The sequence below is a fragment of the Eleginops maclovinus genome, chromosome 16 (genome assembly GCF_036324505.1).
Source record: "Eleginops maclovinus isolate JMC-PN-2008 ecotype Puerto Natales chromosome 16, JC_Emac_rtc_rv5, whole genome shotgun sequence".
NCBI classification, from domain to species: Eukaryota; Metazoa; Chordata; class Actinopteri; order Perciformes; family Eleginopidae; genus Eleginops; species Eleginops maclovinus.
In genome coordinates, this window is record NC_086364.1 from 1,271,891 (window position 1) to 1,291,055 (window position 19,165).

The window sequence follows — 19,165 nt, forward strand, 5'->3', positions numbered from 1 at the left end:
TACATAATTAACATATGGCTCTGGCCCTTCCTTTAATGTGCTGATCACCCTGCCTGTAACACACGCACATACACAAGGGAATGAGAGGGGCCGTGTAGTATCCAGCCTCCATCAATGGTCCTACACTATATAATACTATTCATGTATATTACCAGTTATAACCAAGTATTCCTGATCTATAAAAGCCTGCTGCTACTGTGCACATTTCAACAGCTGTAATGATGTGGGTCCTAGTTTAGCAGATTTATGAAGTTTTCTGCTTCATTTTAGATTTAGATTTTTGGTATACTCTCCAATAGTGCTTTACTTATGGGAGACAGCCATTTTATGTACTCTGTGTGCAAGTGTGTGTTAATGTGTGCAGGGATCACATGTTTAGTACTAAAGATTAAGAAGCTGCTGTCATGGGCGTCGTAGTCGGGGGACAAGTTGGACTAACTACCCAGGGACTATATGGGGGGAGGGCCCTTGAAAGGCATAGAATTAAAAGTTTGTTTTTGTTTGCAATTTATTTTAGTAGATAGTGTCATAACTAAAATAAAACTAGTTCAATAAAATTGGTTAAGTGACAAACAAATGGTGAAGGCCGTGTGGGACCCCTCTCACCCCTCACAAAAGAAGGAAAATGGTTTAGTCCTCCCCCTCACTAGGATTGGTCTCCTTAACCTTAAGCCCCGCCTCTCAGTTGCTCTCGGCTCTCTCACATGGGCAGGAGGGAAAATAACTCTCTGGTTTGGGCTTTTAGCGCATTTCACCGTTTTTAGGATTTATTGATATAAATAAGGGCTATTCAAGTGTTTGTACCGGAACGTTGATTTACCTCCAAAAACTAGAGAAGACTTGTTCAGTTGTCTTTTATTATGCAGTAGAGTAAGCACTTTCTCAGTGTAGTTGTTAGAAAACTGAGATGGTTGGTTAGCTTTGTCTTATACCTTGGGAATGATACATACTCAAATAAACATGAAGAATGTTCTCTTAATGATGTTCCAAGCAAACCTCATTTAACCATAGCAGAGTGATTGTCAGCTACAGTATGTTGAGGAAAGAGGGTTGAAATGTGCACAGATTATTATTACTTCTATTATTACCACTTACTTTAGTTCTACTTTAGTTCTTTAGTGATACTCTAATAACTGCTACAGATTCATGTGTACAGTTGTTGGCTCCATCATACATTTCAAAAGATGCATGAGAGACATGAATCAAGAGAGGAAGGGGGCCCACAGAGACAGCTTTTTTATAGGGCCCGGAGTTTTGTGCTACGCCCCTGCCTGCTCTACTCATAGGGCCTTGATATGCAAGCCTAGATTTTTTTCAGGTTTTATAATGATATGCAACATCCATTTTTAATCGCTAAATGGAACCACATTTTGCTGTTGCAAAAACACGATCGAGGAGTTCTTTTAATATACTTTAAATTATTAATCTGTTGTGTAACACTTGAAAATAATACAAATAATACGGGAAAGTATTCCTACACTCTGGTACTTCTACTTTACTCAAGTACAAGATCTGAGTACTTTTACTTTTACTCAAGTACAAGATCTAAGTACTTCTACTTTTACTCAAGTACAATATCTGAGTACTTGTACTTTTACTCAAGTACAAGATCTGAGTACTTCTACTTTTACTCAAGTACAAGATCTGAGTACTTCTACTTTTACTCAAGTACAAGATCTTGTACTTCTACTTTTACTCAAGTACAAGATCTGAGTACTTCTACTTTTACTCAAGTACAAGATCTTAGTACTTCTACTTTTACTCAAGTACAAGATCTGAGTACTTCTACCACCTCAGCTGTTCTGACATTTGTGCCTTTTATCTGAAAGAGAGTCAGGTTGAGAATCACTTTACTTGCACAGTATAGTGGGACGTGTATATATTATAAACAAATATGACTTTAATATGATCTGAATGCTTCCCTGTTTCTGACCTTTAACAGCAAATAAACACTTATACAGAAGTCTTGTGAATATACTGAATGTGGCTCTGACTTGCAGAGGTTCCAGAGACATGTCACAGATGATCTGCAGGGTAATTGCAATCATCCTCACGTTACCAGATCACAAATAAACAATAATTACACACTTTACTGTACATTATCATGTACTCGCGACCCTCTCATACGCTTATCTCTCTCTGTTTCTCTGCTCTTTTAGTAAATGTCAGATAATCGGTCACATTTAACATACAGTATAGAAACCCCTGGATTGATTGAAGGGGTGAATTATAGGTAAATTGCCCTAGTCTTCCTTCATCCTGAACTAAGAGAAAAAGGTTTACATAAAGGTTCTGATAGTTTTTCAGCAAGATTCAGATGCTTTGATATCTGAGTGCTCTGAAAGGAGGCGACAATATTTTTAAAAATATAGTTATTGAATTTTCACAGGGTAACACAATCTAGAAGGAGCATGTTACCCATATGTACCCCCTTTTTTCACTTATCCCAAACACAGAACTCATTCTCCACACATGTAATAAAATAATTTAAAAGTATAAATAAATAAATTAGGTCAAAGAAAAAAAAAGATAATAATAACAGTGTATGAAATTCGGCCAAAATAGGAGCTAGACCACAGGGCTAGTAACTTTCAAAAGTTACTAGCCCTGGTGTAAAGTTACTAGACCAAGCAAATCAATGTATGTCGTAGGCACGCGCATCACGTTTTCACATCATACACCACAATTTTCATAATAATAATAATAATAAAAAAAGCGATTTGGCGGACTTTCAGCTCAGAAAAGATAAAATTGGACATTATTGTTATTTTGTATTTGTGTTTTCAGCTATTTTTGGCATGATTGTATTATCAGTATACTTTAGGCTGGGATAAGTGACAGCGCTTTACATTTTCTTCAAAGAAAAAACACAGCAGATTACAAACAATCATTTATTAAAGTAGAACAACAGACTGAGAACAAGGGACATGAACAATATTAGCAGTGGATCAAACGATCAACATCAGTTCATTTAGGCAAAATGGTAATACAAACCGTAATACTTGCTGTAATAGCAGTAGTAATTGGTCTACAACAGACTACCACAATCATTCCTCATCCTCACCAACAAGACCTCTATCTTCCATCTCACCATCGTCAGAATCTACATTATCCTCCATGTCTGTAAACCAGTCTGAATCATCAGAGTTTATCTCCTTGGTTTCAGCTTCAACTACTGCATCCCCAGCAGCTTCAGCAACCATTTGAGCACCATCCACTCCGTCAACTCCATCAATCTCTTCCTGCACTTGTTTGGCTCCCTCCAAAGCTGCCATTCTGCCTTTCTTTCTTCCCTCCATGAAGTTGGGTCTGCGATTGTGGTTTTGATTCCACTGGTGAATGGCAGATGATGGATCAAAATCCTTTGTAGGTTCTGAGTGCAGCTGAATTGTCATGAGCATTGTCATGGTGGTAGCCTTCAGTCTATTCCTGTACTGGGACTTGGTAATCTTCATTTGAGAGAATCCTCTCTCACACTCAGAGGTGGCGGCAGGGAGTGATAAGACCAGATCAATTACATGCAGGATATTTGGAAACGTGCTCTTGTAAAGCTCAAACACAGATGGCCAGGACATGGAGTGAATCTTGTTCCCCTGGTTTTCGTACAATGCTTGTTTGAGGGAGGTCCACTCTGCCTCGATTGCACTTACATCTACTCCAACATTGTCGAAGTGCTCCCTGTAGTGGTCGATAATCACTCCAATGAAGTCATCCCCAAAATCATCTTCATGCTCCTGAGGCCATGACTGCATGTCCGCTATTTTTGTAGCTTTGAGGACTTCACCTCCCATGTCACTGAATCTCCGAGCTAGTGAACCAACCAATGCCTCAACGACCTTCTCAATCTGGCCTGAAGAGTGGTCTACCCCTGTTAGGGTCTGACCTTCAAAGGAGTTACAGTCTCCCTGCTGGAGTTTCCGCTGCTCAGGTCCTGCCCTGAAATAGTGAAACCAGCACCAAAACCATCACCACCAAAAACAAAGGCATAAAACAGTTGTGATTTACAAAAGAACCAGCAATAGCAAAGAGCATTTACGTAAATAAGCAAGTGGTTAAACAACTAATTAGAGCAGGAAATGACTTCATGATTTAATGAGCAATGTATCTATATTACCGGTCCTTGAATTTGTTGATGCTGGTCATTGTGGCCTTCAGTGCTTCATGTACATGATAGGTACAAACTTCTCTCTGCTGCAGCGTCTTCGACAGTTTGGAGAGAACGGCCAGAATGTCACTTAGGAAGTGGGCAAAAGTCATGGCATCTTTGGAGCGCAGCGTTTTCAGGAGACCTTTTGCCTTTGCTTGCATACCACTAGCTGTCCTGGTGGTGGCAACCTGCAATTCATTTAATATTTTTTTTAATTTCAATTTACAAAAATGTATTTCAATATGTTGCCACAGTGGATATCAGATGATATCATTCATGCAACAGAAAATTCATCGGCTGTTAATAACATGTTATTATTATCAAATGTCTTACTTGACTGAGATGAAGAACAATTGCACGGTAACCACGCAACATGTTTTGCAGTGCTGTGTGGGTATGGCTAACCCAGCGCGTTCCTCCAACTCGGACAGGCCAGATCTTGGAGATGTTGGTGGTACTGAAAGCTGCCTTCAAACCAGCGGCCTGTTTAGGGATCCTGTAAAGCTTGTACAGAGCATCCAGGAGGACATAGACTTTGATGAACAAAGAGGCTTGTTTCATGGCTTCTTTGAAGGCCAATTCCACCCTATGGGCCATGCACTGCACCATCAGTATGTCTCCACTGATTCTTTCCCGCATGAGAGCGATCACCCCAGCCTTTTTCCCGGTGTTGACAGCCGCCCCATCGCCAGCAAATCCCACAATCTTCTTCATCATTTCTTCCTTTGGGATCCCCGGGAGCTTTACAGCTTGCATTATAGCATCATAGATGCCATTGGCATCTGGTTTGTCACACTGTACAAGTCCAAGGAAATTGCAGTGAGTCTTGCCATCCACTGCAAAGTGCAAGTAAACAATCTCTTGTTCAGTGGCAGAGACATCTGTTGATCCGTCGGACATTATTGTGATAAACTTAGCACTCTTTACCTTGTCTTCAATTGCTAGACGGGTGATTTCGGCTATAGCAACCAAAAACTCCTTACAGCTCTTTTCATTTCTGTAGGTGCTGCCGAGATCCAGGCCCTTCTTCTCATCCATCTCACACATCCATTTGAAATCAGAAACTGGTCTGCAGTGCATGGCAAGGGCGTGGGCATTTATGAAGAGTATCTTGAGCTTCTGAAATACTTTAGTATTCAAAGTCTCAATGGTCTTCTCGGCTATGCTCTCACCTTTCTTCTTATTCCTGGCCTCATACTTCTCCTGGGCTTCCTTGTGGCCGTCAGATCGTTGGTGACAGACTAAAGTGTCATGCTTCAGGTTTTGACACCCTTTGACAAAGGAACCTTGACTTCGCTTTCTGAAGATATCCCTCTGTTGTCGGGTTTCAGCATGGGGGCCGTATACAGTTTGACATGGCAGGCAGAATAAAGTTTCACTTTCGTCCACAATCAACCAAGGAAATTCTGCTTTCCATGCAGGCACTACACTTTGTTTCCTTTTAGTGGCATCGTATGCCTTATTCACTTCCTTTAAATCCATTTTCTTTTTCTTTTCAGGTGGTTGGTTAGGCGTGAGACCACACCACTGACGGAGCATGATTTTGCTTTGTTATTGTCAACCTCTCTTGCACAGCATCTATAAGATTGATTGTGAACATGTATTTATTCATTCTTTATACAGTACATTTAATGCTAGTTCTGATTATATTACTACTATTACTCACAGACTTGCAGTCAGGGGAGGCAGAGGAGGCAGAGCTAAATGTGGTATAGGGCCAAGCCTTGGACTACTAAACTTGTTGACTTGTTATAGTCATTTTTTTTTCTATAGGCCTATTATTATTATTATGGTGGGTGTATGGAGTTTGGAGTTTTTTTGTATAATAATCTGCGAAATCCCTAAGACAAACCTTAAATAAAATCAAAAGTGAATAGGGCCATTACTAGATCAACTGCAGTGAAAACGCAGAAGGGAGGCAAACACAGTACAGGCCCGTAGCCAGCATTGTGGTGGGGGGGGATCTTTTCCCCCCGAAAGTGGACTTCATTTGGCTCCCTACTCCAATGCCCCCTAAATACACCAGCACACTTCAAATCTTTTAATTTAGACATATTTTATTCATCGTCAAGTTTGTTGTGAGTCTGTTGTTGCTGTCCTTCATTTTTTGTCTGTTGCTCCCCACTGTTAACATAAATGGACATGAATTGCTTCAATTGAGCTATCTCTATAGTCATTAAAACTTTAACAAGAATGAAGAATTTGATATAAATGTAAGTGTTACTCAAACTTCCTACATCTGTGATTGTCTGTCTCTGTTGCTCACCTCAGTTGTCTGTTGCTTTCTTCCATTGCCTGTCTGTTGCTGCCCTCCATTGTCTGTCTCTGTTGTTGTTCTGTCCGTCTGTTGTTGCTGTCCTTTATTGTCTATCTCTCCACTGTTGACATAAATAGATAAGAATTACTTCATGAAGTACACTATCGGTATGGTCATTAAAACTTAAACATGAATTAATAATGATATAAATTGAAGTGTTCCAGAAAAGAGCTTTCAAACAGCATCAAAACCATCTCTTTGTAATTTAAATAATCAAGGTTGAATGTGTAGTGCCCTACCCTCTTACTTAAAACATTCTTAGTCCATTTCTCCCTTATATTAGTGCCAGATTCAATGCAAATGCAGTTCTGGGGTTCTACCTTACCACTAAGAAGGCCACACAAAGTTTGATTAAAATCTGTGTCGGTTGGGCCCCAAAGTGTCTGATTTCACGTGAAATGACCCACCCCCCATGTCTCCCTCTTCTTCTTCTATGGCTTCTATTGCATCAGAACGCTCATCAGCTCCAATCGTCTTGGGTGCATTTTTGAGTATAGATCGACAGCTTCATCCAGATCCAGAGCCATGTCGTAGTGGGTATGGATGAGAGCCAAGGATGACATGCGGTCCTCTCCATGCTGCTCCGCATGAATGTGTTGAGTCTCCGAGAACACTGGCAGACCTCTCACATTCGCAGGAGGTCACTGGCAAGGTGCATGCAATTTTCAGGAGTTTGAAGATGTTCGGATACATCATCTCATCACACTCTTTGATAGCTGAGGCAACATGAGCTTGGTCTTTGGTGTAATGCTTTGACCTGCCACTTCAACTTCCACCGTTTCAGCTCCTGGTCAATGACCTCTGGTGATGGCAAGTCATCTTGGTACAGAGCGACTGCTTCAGAGATGTCCACCGTTACATCTGAGTTGCACTGGACAGATGGAATTAGGCCCATGAGCCTTGATGCGACAAAGGCACTGTAGAAGTGACTGTAGGCATCATGCCGTGCTGCCCATCTTGTGCGGCTGAGGTCAATCAGGGGCTTCCCGCTTTCCGGTAGAATGTGCCTCCTTATCTACAACCTCCTTGAGAAGGTGTTCCCTCTTCGGGCTGCAGGTGAAGAACATGACGATGTACTTCATCTTATCAATCATGTTGCGCACAACTGGAAGAGCACAAGAGCGTGCAATGACAAGGTTCAAGCAATGCCCATTGCAGTGCATATAAACTGCCTTAGGCGCATCCTTTTTTATCAAAGCTTGAACGCCAACATTTTCGCTGCTCATATTGCTGGCGCCATCGTACCCCTGGCCTCGACAGTCAGCAATCTCTATGCTTAGATGACTCAGCACATCTTTGATCGCGCTTGCAATGTGGCGACCTGTGATCCGTGGCAAAGTACAAATCTCAAGCAACTCCTCTCTGATATTTAAGTCTTTGTCCACGAAGCGAACACACATTGGCATCAGCTCTTCATTATGGGATGTGACCTCATCAGCTAGGACTGTGTACATCTGAGCATGCCTGACCTCTTCCACGATCTTGGCCTGAATCATGTGCTTCCCTATTACATCAATCATTTCATTTTGGCTTTGAGGTGATAGATATGTGGCATTTTTTAGCTTTGGTTTCTCCAAATGCTGCTTCAGCTTTTCATCGTGATTTGAAAGCAGTTTCAATAGGGCCAAGAAATTCCAGGATTGCCACTACAATGCTGCTGCTCAGCTGATCCTCTCAGTGCAATGCATTGACGGCCACAGTAGAGAACAGCCTCTGCAACGCACTTGAGAATGTGCCTGTTCTCTTTGATGTTGGTCTCCTTTGCACTGTCCATACGGACTGATATCCGGGTATTGGGGTTTTCATGTGACTGTCGAAACAGTTTTGCTCTTTCAAATGCCACTAAATGGTTTGCTTTCGATTGGTGGCTTCCAATTATCTTCGTTTTCTTATGCCATTTACTGAAGGGCGCATTTATCAGTGAAGTTGACTGTTTCCTCTCTGTGGCATTGAGAAAGAGAGCACAGCATATGCAGAAAGCGCCATCGAGTTTCATGCTGTAAACCAGCCACCATCCATGCTCCTCAAACCAATCATACCTGAATGCCCTGTTGCACCCACCAATAAATGGAGTTGGGAAAATGAAATGTTTCGAAGGTCTGACGTGGTTTTTCACCAAATTGTACTTTTGGCCATCAGACATCTGACACACAGCCTGTGCTATTTCCTCAATAGATTTGGTTGCATCTATGAAGAAGCCAAGGTCACTGTCAAGTACAGAGCTCGGCTGGGCTACCTCACATTCTGCTGCCTGTCTCACTCTCACATCCTCAGCCACTTCAGGAGCTGCTGCATCTCTCTGCTCTTCCACTGCACTGTTACCTGGCAAGGCTGTTTCATTGCTGCTACTACTAGCTGCTGGTAGCTCACCCTCCACATGCTGACTCACTAAATAAATACAGCAAAAGAAAGACATTTAAGTCAATTTTAGAGTATTTCAAACCAGACATAATAATAATTTTATTCTCTGAATTATTTTATTTTCTATTGTGCACATAGAATTGTGAGGGTTTGGGTAATTTCATCAAGCAGATATATTGCATTTGTCATAAAACGGTTTTAACAAAAAGCACACACAACAAACGTCTGACAACAAACATCTGCACCTGAAACACAAACATCAGGTGCAGGGAAACTACACTGATTGACTCACATACACCCTATCCATGTTTAACCCCCTTTTTTTTTACACCTCTATACTGTATTTTATTTACTATGGCCTTAGGAGCAACAGGCATGGTGACAGTAAAATACAGCCTAGCTGGAGCAACAGGCATGGTGACAGTAAAATACAGCCTAGCTTGATCATCAGCATTGCAAAGTGAGTTACTGAATGTTATTGTCACTTACATTTCTTAAAAATCAACTAATGGGCATAAAATAATTTGGCTTTAGTGTGGGGGGAACCCCTCATAAAATCCGTTTCACTTTCAGGAAAAGGTGGAGAGGCACCAATAGAGACCGAGGTCGAAACTGCACATAATAAGTTCTGTCATAGACATCTGAAGCCGCGAGCACAAAATGGTAACACTCTGCGTCAAGACAGTAGACTCAGGAGACAGACACTAGTCTAAAACAGACGGGGGAACTGTCAGCTATGTGGCACTTGCAGAGCACAAGCATAACGAGATGGAGGGGGGGAGACATTGAAGCACCGAAGTCACGTTAACACGCCAAGCAATACACTTTTAACAATCCCGAAAATAGTTACTGTTACGTTCGCTATGTTTCCTACAAAATTGACAGTGGTATTTTCTGTGTTCGGCGAGGGATGGGGCTAGCATATAGCCTAATGGAGCTAGGCAACCACTGACAAGTAGCCTAGGTCAGTGAGTGTTCAGATGCAGCTAGGTCTAGCAGCTAAGTAGTAAAGAAATAGAAGCCCTGCACTCAGCAGCTTACCGATTTTGGTCCTTTTCTGGAATAAGTCACCAATGTTTTGGGACAATGTTGCCGCCGACTTCTTTCGTTTACGTTCCTTGTCTTCTTTTTTACCCATTTTCGCTATTCTTCTGATTCTTCTTTGTTCCTATGTAATAGGCGATTAGGCTAGCTACCAACAGAAATGGGGGCATTACCGCCACCGACTGGATTGGTGTAAAACAGTCTGAACAAAATGTGTAAACAGAAATATTAACCATTTTTCTTACTCGTCACTTCTCTGAGTCTACTTTTCTTTTTTATTAGTCTGGATTTTGATATTGTAAATTTAGATTTGAATCATGTATATTCACCGGAGATGAACAATTCATTCATTGAATAGCCCACATATCTTGAGGGGCGTGTCTGTGTATGGGGGGAGGGGGGGGGGGGGGTCGAGTGCGGGAGGGGGATCGAACGAACCCTTCGATCCCCCCTGGCTACGGGCCTGCAGTAGCTAGCTCTGCCTCAATGAGGGGGACGTGCGAGAGCGCACCAGTCGGGGTTATGCTTGTTCTGCCGTTGATCTGAGCTACGTTATGAGGCTACGTTATGTCTTTGACGTTTATGACCTTGTTCGTCAAAATGGCAGATTTTATAGTGATTAAGATAGGCCTACTCGTAAATCTGACTGAAAGTGGAAGTGTCTGCCTCGCCAGCCACGAACCTCACCGTATGTCACTGCTAGATCTAACATCTCCTCATTGACATCTCCATCCATTTTTTATGTTTTACAAATGATTTAAAAGTGCTAGTTATACAAATCACCCAACATTTAACAGTGTACACAATTAGCATTCAGGCAAACTCATTACAAATATACTCCTGTGTGACCTTAACTTCTAAAACCAAGATTATGTTCACCGTAAAATGACGTGGCTTACCTATAAGATTGAACGCTAACTTTATTACATGTTATCGTGGGCAACACACAGCATGAACCCTACGGGTTATCAGAAGGGACAAAAACATTTGAATAAACAAATTATTAAGACACGAATGCAGCGTGTGCAAAATAAGACCAATCTTATGTTGTGCAAGAGAGGTTTACAATAGCAAAAATAGGTTCGCGATGACGGCCGTAATGCTTGTAATAGACGCTCCGTGCAAAGGGGCTGTAAAATTGCCAGACACACGGGCAGGCAAGTGCATAGAGTTACTAGCCCGGTAAGAAAGTTACTAGACCCGGGCTTGCGGGCGTGTCGTTATTTCGAACCCTGATAATAATACATAGGTAAATAAATCCCATAAATCAATCAATTACTGTGTGTAAAGAAAATCACAAAGACAGCACAACAGTAGAAAGAATATACAGATGTGTAAACCGAGGGTGATAAGACACAGCAATTACATAAAGGCTTGTTAGACATTGTTAACTATATGGAAATATGCCTTGAAATCTCCGTCCATGCTAGGTCGCAAAGACCACTTCGGAGGGCTTGGGCCCCTTCATCTCCAATATACTCCAGAAAAGGATTCCATAATGAAAAAAGTTAAAGGGTTTGTCCTTGAACCAGAAACTTGTAGATAGATGACAATGATTCATAAGAAGGTATTTGTAGGTATTTCATAAGAAACTGTTGTCCATGATGGATAACCCCCCCCCCCCCCCCCCCACCTCCACCCTCCCACCACCACCACCACCACACTCTCCACCTGCAGCTGGACAGACAGTGGAGCTCCTTCTCCAACAGACTGCTCCAGCTCCGCTGTCACAAGGACAGGTACAGGAGAACATTCCTGCCCACTGCAATAACTATACAATAATTCCCCTCTGGCTGGCAGACAACTCACTGCTCCATAGCCTCTCTGTTAACTTGGCATAACATGCAAACCATGACATTTGTATATTTCAATTTGTATTTGTTATTTGTTATGCTTCTTCTTTTTGTATTTCGCTGGTTTCCCAGTTTGGGATAAATAAAGTATTTCTGATTCTGATTGTTAAATAAAGAAACACCGTGTTTGTCTTGTGAAATGTTCCATGGATGTCTCACAGAGGCGGTCATGTGTCAGAACCACAACAGAGCTTCATAAAATCTAAATGACTGATCATAAAGACACAATTGTAATAAACGTGACACAGCTGCTGGAGTTATTGCCACGAAAACGACACATCTGAGTCCCAGAGAGGCTCTGTAGAAACATGCATTATGCTGCTGGCCAAACCAGCTCCTTTTATTCTTCTTTTTCCATATACGTAAATAACACGTTCAGTTTGTTCTTATCTTGTCACAAAGCAGCCTCTATAACATGATGTCATGAAATGAAGTTCAGTGACACTGAGTCTGAGGAATCTTTGGAGCAGTGTTTTTCTGCTTGGTAGAATTGAATACTTTGAATGATGCATTTGAAATGATTTATAATATTAATAATAATATAGTTTACAACTTTGAGTATTTATGGGGGGGGTTTATAGTAATCATTTTATGGGAAACCAGAACTCTTGAGCGTATACATGTTGTTCTTTCCCCTTCCCCTTGCTTGCTACATTTAAGTAGAAGTGTATTCTGTAGGTATCCTAAACCATGATAGGTATAAACATGTCTGAGAAGTCACTGGGTTCATGGGGTGTGAATTATCCTGTTTGCAACTAATACATGCTGCCTGAGAGCCGATGTCCATCCCTTTTTGCAGAGTGTGAGGCGGGTCTGTAGGCCTGAATGTAGTCTGCTCAGTATTATGGGATGTGTGCACGTGCTGTTATTTCCCTGCGACTCTCTGCTTCTGCACATTCATACAGTGGGCTCCGGTTGTATAACTGTACTCTGGAATGTTGCTTGGTATTGCATAATGCAACTGCAGGGGAGTGTGTGCTCTGTGAAGTGAACAACGGGGAGGTGGGGACCAAAAAAGAAAACCCAGAGAACAGGGATTATTTTCAAAAGGAAAGAAAGTACCGTTATGTCAGAAAATAAAATAAAACAATGAGTTATTAGGATATGTATTTGTTTTTTACGCAATAAGATTGCCTTAACATTCTTAATTTTGTTCAGCACAAATAGGAGATACACACATCCATAGTGACTCTGTGTGTGATGGGTGTGTGTGTTGATGAGGGACCTAGCTGGCAGGACAGATGAGACACATGTGCATTCTCAAAATAAATGTATTCATTTTTAAAATGAAATATACCATTTTAAAATATGCCACACCGGTAAGACCCATAACACGGGTCACCTTAACCAATGTAAACTCTGCTACACTGAATAGAAGTGAACAGACTTATCCGCACGCAGCATCTTCATTTTGTTTTTGTTTGTTTGTTTTTTTTACCTGAGGTGTGCGCTGGAGCTTCACTCTGTGGTGGTGCAGCACACACAGATCATTCCTCTGCTGCTAAATATTGACTGCCTCATAAAAATCTGGGGCTGTAGCAAAAAGTGCTTGCATCGGCAGGTTTAACCTGAGAGCCTCTCAAATCAAATGAACAAGAATGATGTGGAGAAAAATGCTGAGCGCAGCAAGATTAAACACACACACACACACACACACACACACACACACACACACACACACACACACACACACACACACACACACACACACACACACACACACACACACAATCTTACACCACTGGGCTTTTTAAAAAATTCTGTATGAATGTAATTTCATTTTGTTAGTCTTTCCTTGGTTCCTTCACTCTCTCTTCTGTTATCCCTCGACCCCCCCCCCATTCTCCTCCCTCTTTCTTTGCATTCTGACTGTGTTTCCCTGTATCATGACATCTATCGGAGCTGCTGTGTGTACTTCAGCCCACACTTGATGGTATTTAACACAACTTCAATTTTAGCACATTAACTCTCTGTCTCTGAGTCTCTGTACCAAACATATTTGAACATTTAGGCAGATCTGGTTCTGATCTGCAAACATGTTAAACCTTTTCTTTGGGCTTTCATATTACACTTTAATGTTGATGTGGCATGTTACATTTGTTTGTGAAAGATAATGCTCATAAACGCTCGCAAATAATATGGAACCCTTAAAGTTAAAAAAATGAACACAAATGTTCACATTACCAAGTCGCAATCACATGTCACATAATCACATTGCAGTGAGAAGGCAAAGAAAGCGCAGGAATTGGCAAAGTACATATTTAAAAGATGTGATTAATACAATTACATCTTTTAATGGATTGACAGCACTAGAAATAAGATTGGAAATATCATGGTTTGAAATTAGGCTGAATGATTAATTAAAATTGTCCTGCACTTTAAAGATATAATGTCCGTATGATGTGTTCTGATAAAGGTCTCTTATATATTCTGCTATATTTGAACAATATATTATAGGTCTCATATCTGTACAGAATATGTCTGTGAAATGTTCTGTTCAAAATACAAACAGATCCCTCATTGTAGCATGCCTCATCCCCCTCTATGTCAGCCCTGTTCCTCAAGTGCTGATTCTGTGACTGTAGCTTTAAATGAACTAGCTGCTGCTGGCCACGCCCCTTTGGAGCTGCTGCTGGCCACGCCCCTTTGTAGCGTCATGATCTCTCTGAAGAGAGAAGTTGCTAACGGAGAAACTCAGCTAAACGCTGCCGTGATTAAACGCCATATTATGTTCCAAACCACATCCAGCACTATCTCTGAACACTTCTCAGTGTTTACCACTAGAACAGAGACAGTATATGTATTATATAAACAACTACTCTAAGTCCCTCCTGCAGACATCCTGCTGAACGAACACACACACACACACACACACACACACACACACACACACACACACACACACACACACACACACACACACACACACACACACACACATACAAACACACACACACACACACACACACACACACACACACACACACACACACACACACACACACACACACACACACACACACAGAGGTGCTGCGGAAGGGATTCAGCCCGCGAATGTATATGGGGGACGATAGGTTGGGACGTGGGCGGGACATTCCGCGGACTTCAAAGTAAAGCCAGCCCACATTTCCCTTATTATGTCATAACCGAAGCAAATCTGGATCAGCTCGTTTGTACCCCCGTTTTAAAAGATGTGGGTAAGTAGGAAAAGAGAGAGGGTTGTATTTTCTGACTCTTTGTGAGTTTACTTACACACCGGGGACACATGTTTATAAAAGACATCAACAAGTGCATTTGCACGAGGGGACCTTTCAATGTAATGTTACTAGACTAAAGTAAACTGAACTATATTGTTGCGTAACAGAATGTTGTATTGCACCTTATTGTATGTGTTTACACCCAGGGGTGTGTGTGTGTGTGTGTGTGTGTGTGTGTGTGTGTGTGTGTGTGTGTGTGTGTGTGTGTGTGTGTGTGTGTGTGTGTGTGTGTGTGGGTGTGAAGCAAATGTGTAAGTGGGTGTGTTTCCTGTGCCAGTGAATAGCACAGTCCCGCATTGTGGAAGCAGTATAACAAATAGGAGCTGTCAGCTCAGAGGGGGAGGGGGCTGCTCTGATGATTGATTACTACAGTGAGGAGAGGGAGAGAGAGCCTCACTCTGAGTAGGGTGCTGATGTTAATGCTTGGTCCCTCCAGACTGAAGCTATACAGAGTGTCTGGATGTCCCTGGTGTGTGAAGCGGGGGTAATTAGCAGCAGCTAGCAGCTACACATTAGCACGCGCACACACACACACACACACACACACACACACACACACACACACACACACACACACACACACACACACACACACACACACACACATACAAACAGCTGCGATACAGGGAGGGGAGAGGAATCAAGGAGACATAGCGAAATGAAGGAAACAAGAGCAGAGTGTGTTCACTGCATGGTTGCCTCCTGACCCAGCTATCCCTTAACGAAGGGCCAATTCCAAACCCCCCCCGACACACTTCCTCTCCGTTTGTGTCCCTAATGAAACACACTGCAAGCAACTCATACACATCGGATTTAAAACAAAAGAGGTTTACAAAAAAAGATGAGGATTTGGGGATTTTTATTTTAGTTAGTATTTGTAAATGATTGTCAAAGAGAGGCTGATTTAAAAGGCAGTATGAGAACAATAAAGAGATTTCTGAACATTAAAGCATTGAGACATGTCCCAGGAGAGACACTACATACTGATATACACCTGAACATCAGCAGGAGAGGACTCTTTAAAGTAGAGACACTACATACTGATATACACCTGAACATCAGCAGGAGAGGACTCTTTAAAGTAGAGACACTACATACATACTGATATACACCTGAACATCAGCAAGAGAGGACTCTTTAAAGTAGAGACACTACATACTGATATACACCTGAATATCAGCAGGAGAGGACTCTTTAAAGTAGAGACACTACATACTGATATACACCTGAATATCAGCAGGAGAGGACTCTTTAAAGTAGAGACACTACATACTGATATACACCTGAACATCAGCAAGAGAGGACTCTTTAAAGTACAGACACTACATACTGATATACACCTGAATATCAGCAGGAGAGGACTCTTTAAAGTACAGACACTACATACTGATATACACCTGAACATCAGCAGGAGAGGACTCTTTAAAGTAGAGACACTTCATACTGATATACACCTGAATATCAGCAGGAGAGGACTCTTTAAAGTAGAGACACTACATACTGATATACACCTGAACATCAGCAGGAGAGGACTCTTTAAAGTAGAGACACTACATACTGATATACACCTGAACATCAGCAGGAGAGGACTCTTTAAAGTAGAGACACTACTTACTGATAAACCTGGAAATGTGCAGAATAGTGCCCTTTTAAAGATTCAGTTTCCACTGCTCATTGGCTTTAGTACTGTAGTAGGTTGTGTAGTACTTCACAGATTATGTAAATTGAGACAATGCACCTGCACTTACAATTATATGGCTCTTTTGAAACAAACCTGCAGGTTTCCTGCTGTTTTCAGTTGTATTTATTGCTCTCATTGTTAGTTGCTTTGTAGTGTCAACTAAATGAAATTTTAATTAATTTGCAAGCGTCGGACCACTTTGGCACATTGCACGCTATCTCTTGACTCAAACGACAGGAGTAAAGAAACAGGGAATAGAGAGGTTAAGTGAAGACATTCCAAAAGAGAAAACGTTTTATGTGGCTGACACTGTCTTACATTTGACACACGTTGAATTACCCTTTTTCACCACTCTACTATCAGGGTGAAAGAATGCTGATGTCCCTGCATTCAGTTGAAAGCTGGTAGACCAAGGGGATGACACAGGTAAATGGGTTCCGGGTCAAAACTTCCACAGCAGGGACTGAGCCCCAGTACATTGGCCACCTACTCCAGCAAGATAGCTATATGGCAGCCCCTAGCCTGCATTTTTGGGAAAACCTTTTGGATACACTCAAAAGTGATCTGTTTCATTTTGAAAAGTCAGGTTTTTAAAAACCAACATGGCTCGGTTCCAAATGTTGTTTCAAAACAAAACTCCTCATCTCTTCCCCGACATGATTTGACACAAAGATGATTTGCCACCCCTATTTGTTCACTGTAATATTTGTTTGAACAAAGACTGAATCCGTCTCTGGACTTAAATAAATGCCTCTGATGGCAGTATATTTAAGCAGAAGAATAAAAACAAGTGTCCAGGAATAAGCACTAATACAATACTTATACGATAATACTTTATTCAGATCGAGTCTAAAATGTTTCTTGCATCACAGCAGCTCCATTTGCAACAGGACATACATTCAAACACAACACACAAAACATTTGTTTTAACATTACATCACAATCACAGAAACATACTCAAAGACTCTTTAGCATACACTTGCCCTGGAATGTATGTGGTCTTTCGAGGATGGCCGATATTTCTGCGCATAGACGAGAGCTGTGAGACACATACCCCACCACTGAGATGTGGTGGAATTAAACCAATAGAGACGTACAAATAATTATAAAATGGTGAAGAAACCTTCCGGATACACTGGAATGAAGATACTTTAAATAAGCCTGTCTTTTAAGGTGTTTATTCTTGCAAGAAGGTAAAAACGTAACACACTGTCGAGCAGTCTGCAGCGAAGTACAAAAGCTAGAGTGTCTTCAATTCACATTTTAAGGCAAGGAGGAGTTGTTCAATTAGACAAGAAAACATACCATGTATAGGAATCTGTTTAACACACGTGCTAGCAACAAGAGACATCATGTCTACCAGTGATGGGCAAGTTACTTCCAAAATGTAATACAGTACATATTTCTTATTACTGTCTTTTTAAAGTAATAACTTACATTTATTATTACTGTCTCTGAACTGTAATGCGTTACACTACTTTTGTGTTACTTTGAGTTACTTTCACCAAAATAACCACTAAAGTTTGGCTTTAAATGCTCAAATGTAGTTTATTGCAGCTCAATAATTAAAGCTATCTATCTATCTGGCAGTACATGCTGAACATTAGGAAAAGAGCTAGAAATTAAACTCATGCTCCGTTTAAGTGGGCTGAATAATATGTGATACCGGTAACATGACGTCTCTGTGTGTTAATAATAACATGTTAGTGGAGCCTCTGCACGGCCCTGTGACCTGCTGTATATGAACGAGTCTCTATTCAACGTTAGCTTGAATAGAGACTCTGTTGTTTTGGCCTGTGCGCACTCCTGTCTTTCTCTTTTCTTTTCTCCGAGCCTGCAGCTCTGCATTGTGAGCCTGCAGCTCTGCATTGTGAGCCTGCAGCTCTGCATTGTGAGCCTGCAGCTCTGCATTGTGAGCCTGCAGCGCTCTGCATTGTGAGCCTGCAGCTCTGCATTGTGAGTCTGTTTCTGCAGTCCTCTTAACCAATAGTAAACAGGCTTACTGAGTTACTATTCTACCTGCACAATTATTTCTCTGGTGTCAGAATGTCTCGTGATGTTTGTGATTTCTTAAAAACAAAACACCACATCCTTTCGGGGTTAAAATGTGTTGTAATGCATTAGTGAGAATTGTAACGGGTATTATATTACCCACATTTCAGAAGTAATGCATTATATTACTGCGTTACAGCAAAAAGTAATACATTACTGTAACTGTTACTTTAGTAATGCGTTACACCCAACACTGATGTCCACATTCAAGAAAAACAGAAAGCCACCTCCCTTACAATAATAAATAGATCCAACCTTATGTATGACTCCTGTAGGTTAGGACATATTTACTGCTTCGTGTCAATCATTGTGTTAGAAATAGCTTGAAAAGAACAACATATGGTAAACTTTCAATGCTAATTTTTTGTTGTTAATTTTGTTTTAAAAGGGGCAGGTAAAATAAGATTTTCTTCTCCCTGCTTCTCTCCACCATGTGCTATAAAATGTGTGTTA

At 41.3% G+C, this 19,165-nt stretch overlaps 2 protein-coding genes across 8 annotated transcripts in view; one reads left to right on the forward strand and one right to left on the reverse strand.

Moving 5' to 3' along the window:
* The window catches only part of rbfox1 (RNA binding fox-1 homolog 1), a 341,491-nt gene that overhangs the window by 234,080 nt on the left and 88,246 nt on the right, over positions 1-19,165 (forward strand). The gene's annotated exons all lie outside the window — the stretch shown is intronic.
* On the reverse strand, positions 3,048-5,571 carry LOC134877497 (zinc finger protein 862-like). Its single transcript, XM_063903014.1, has 3 exons — positions 4,481-5,571; positions 4,115-4,335; positions 3,048-3,936 (listed from the first exon to the last, which is right to left on the reverse strand). Exons 1-3 carry the CDS (start codon positions 5,225-5,227, stop codon positions 3,048-3,050), a joined length of 1,857 nt encoding a protein of 618 aa, XP_063759084.1. The 5' UTR covers positions 5,228-5,571.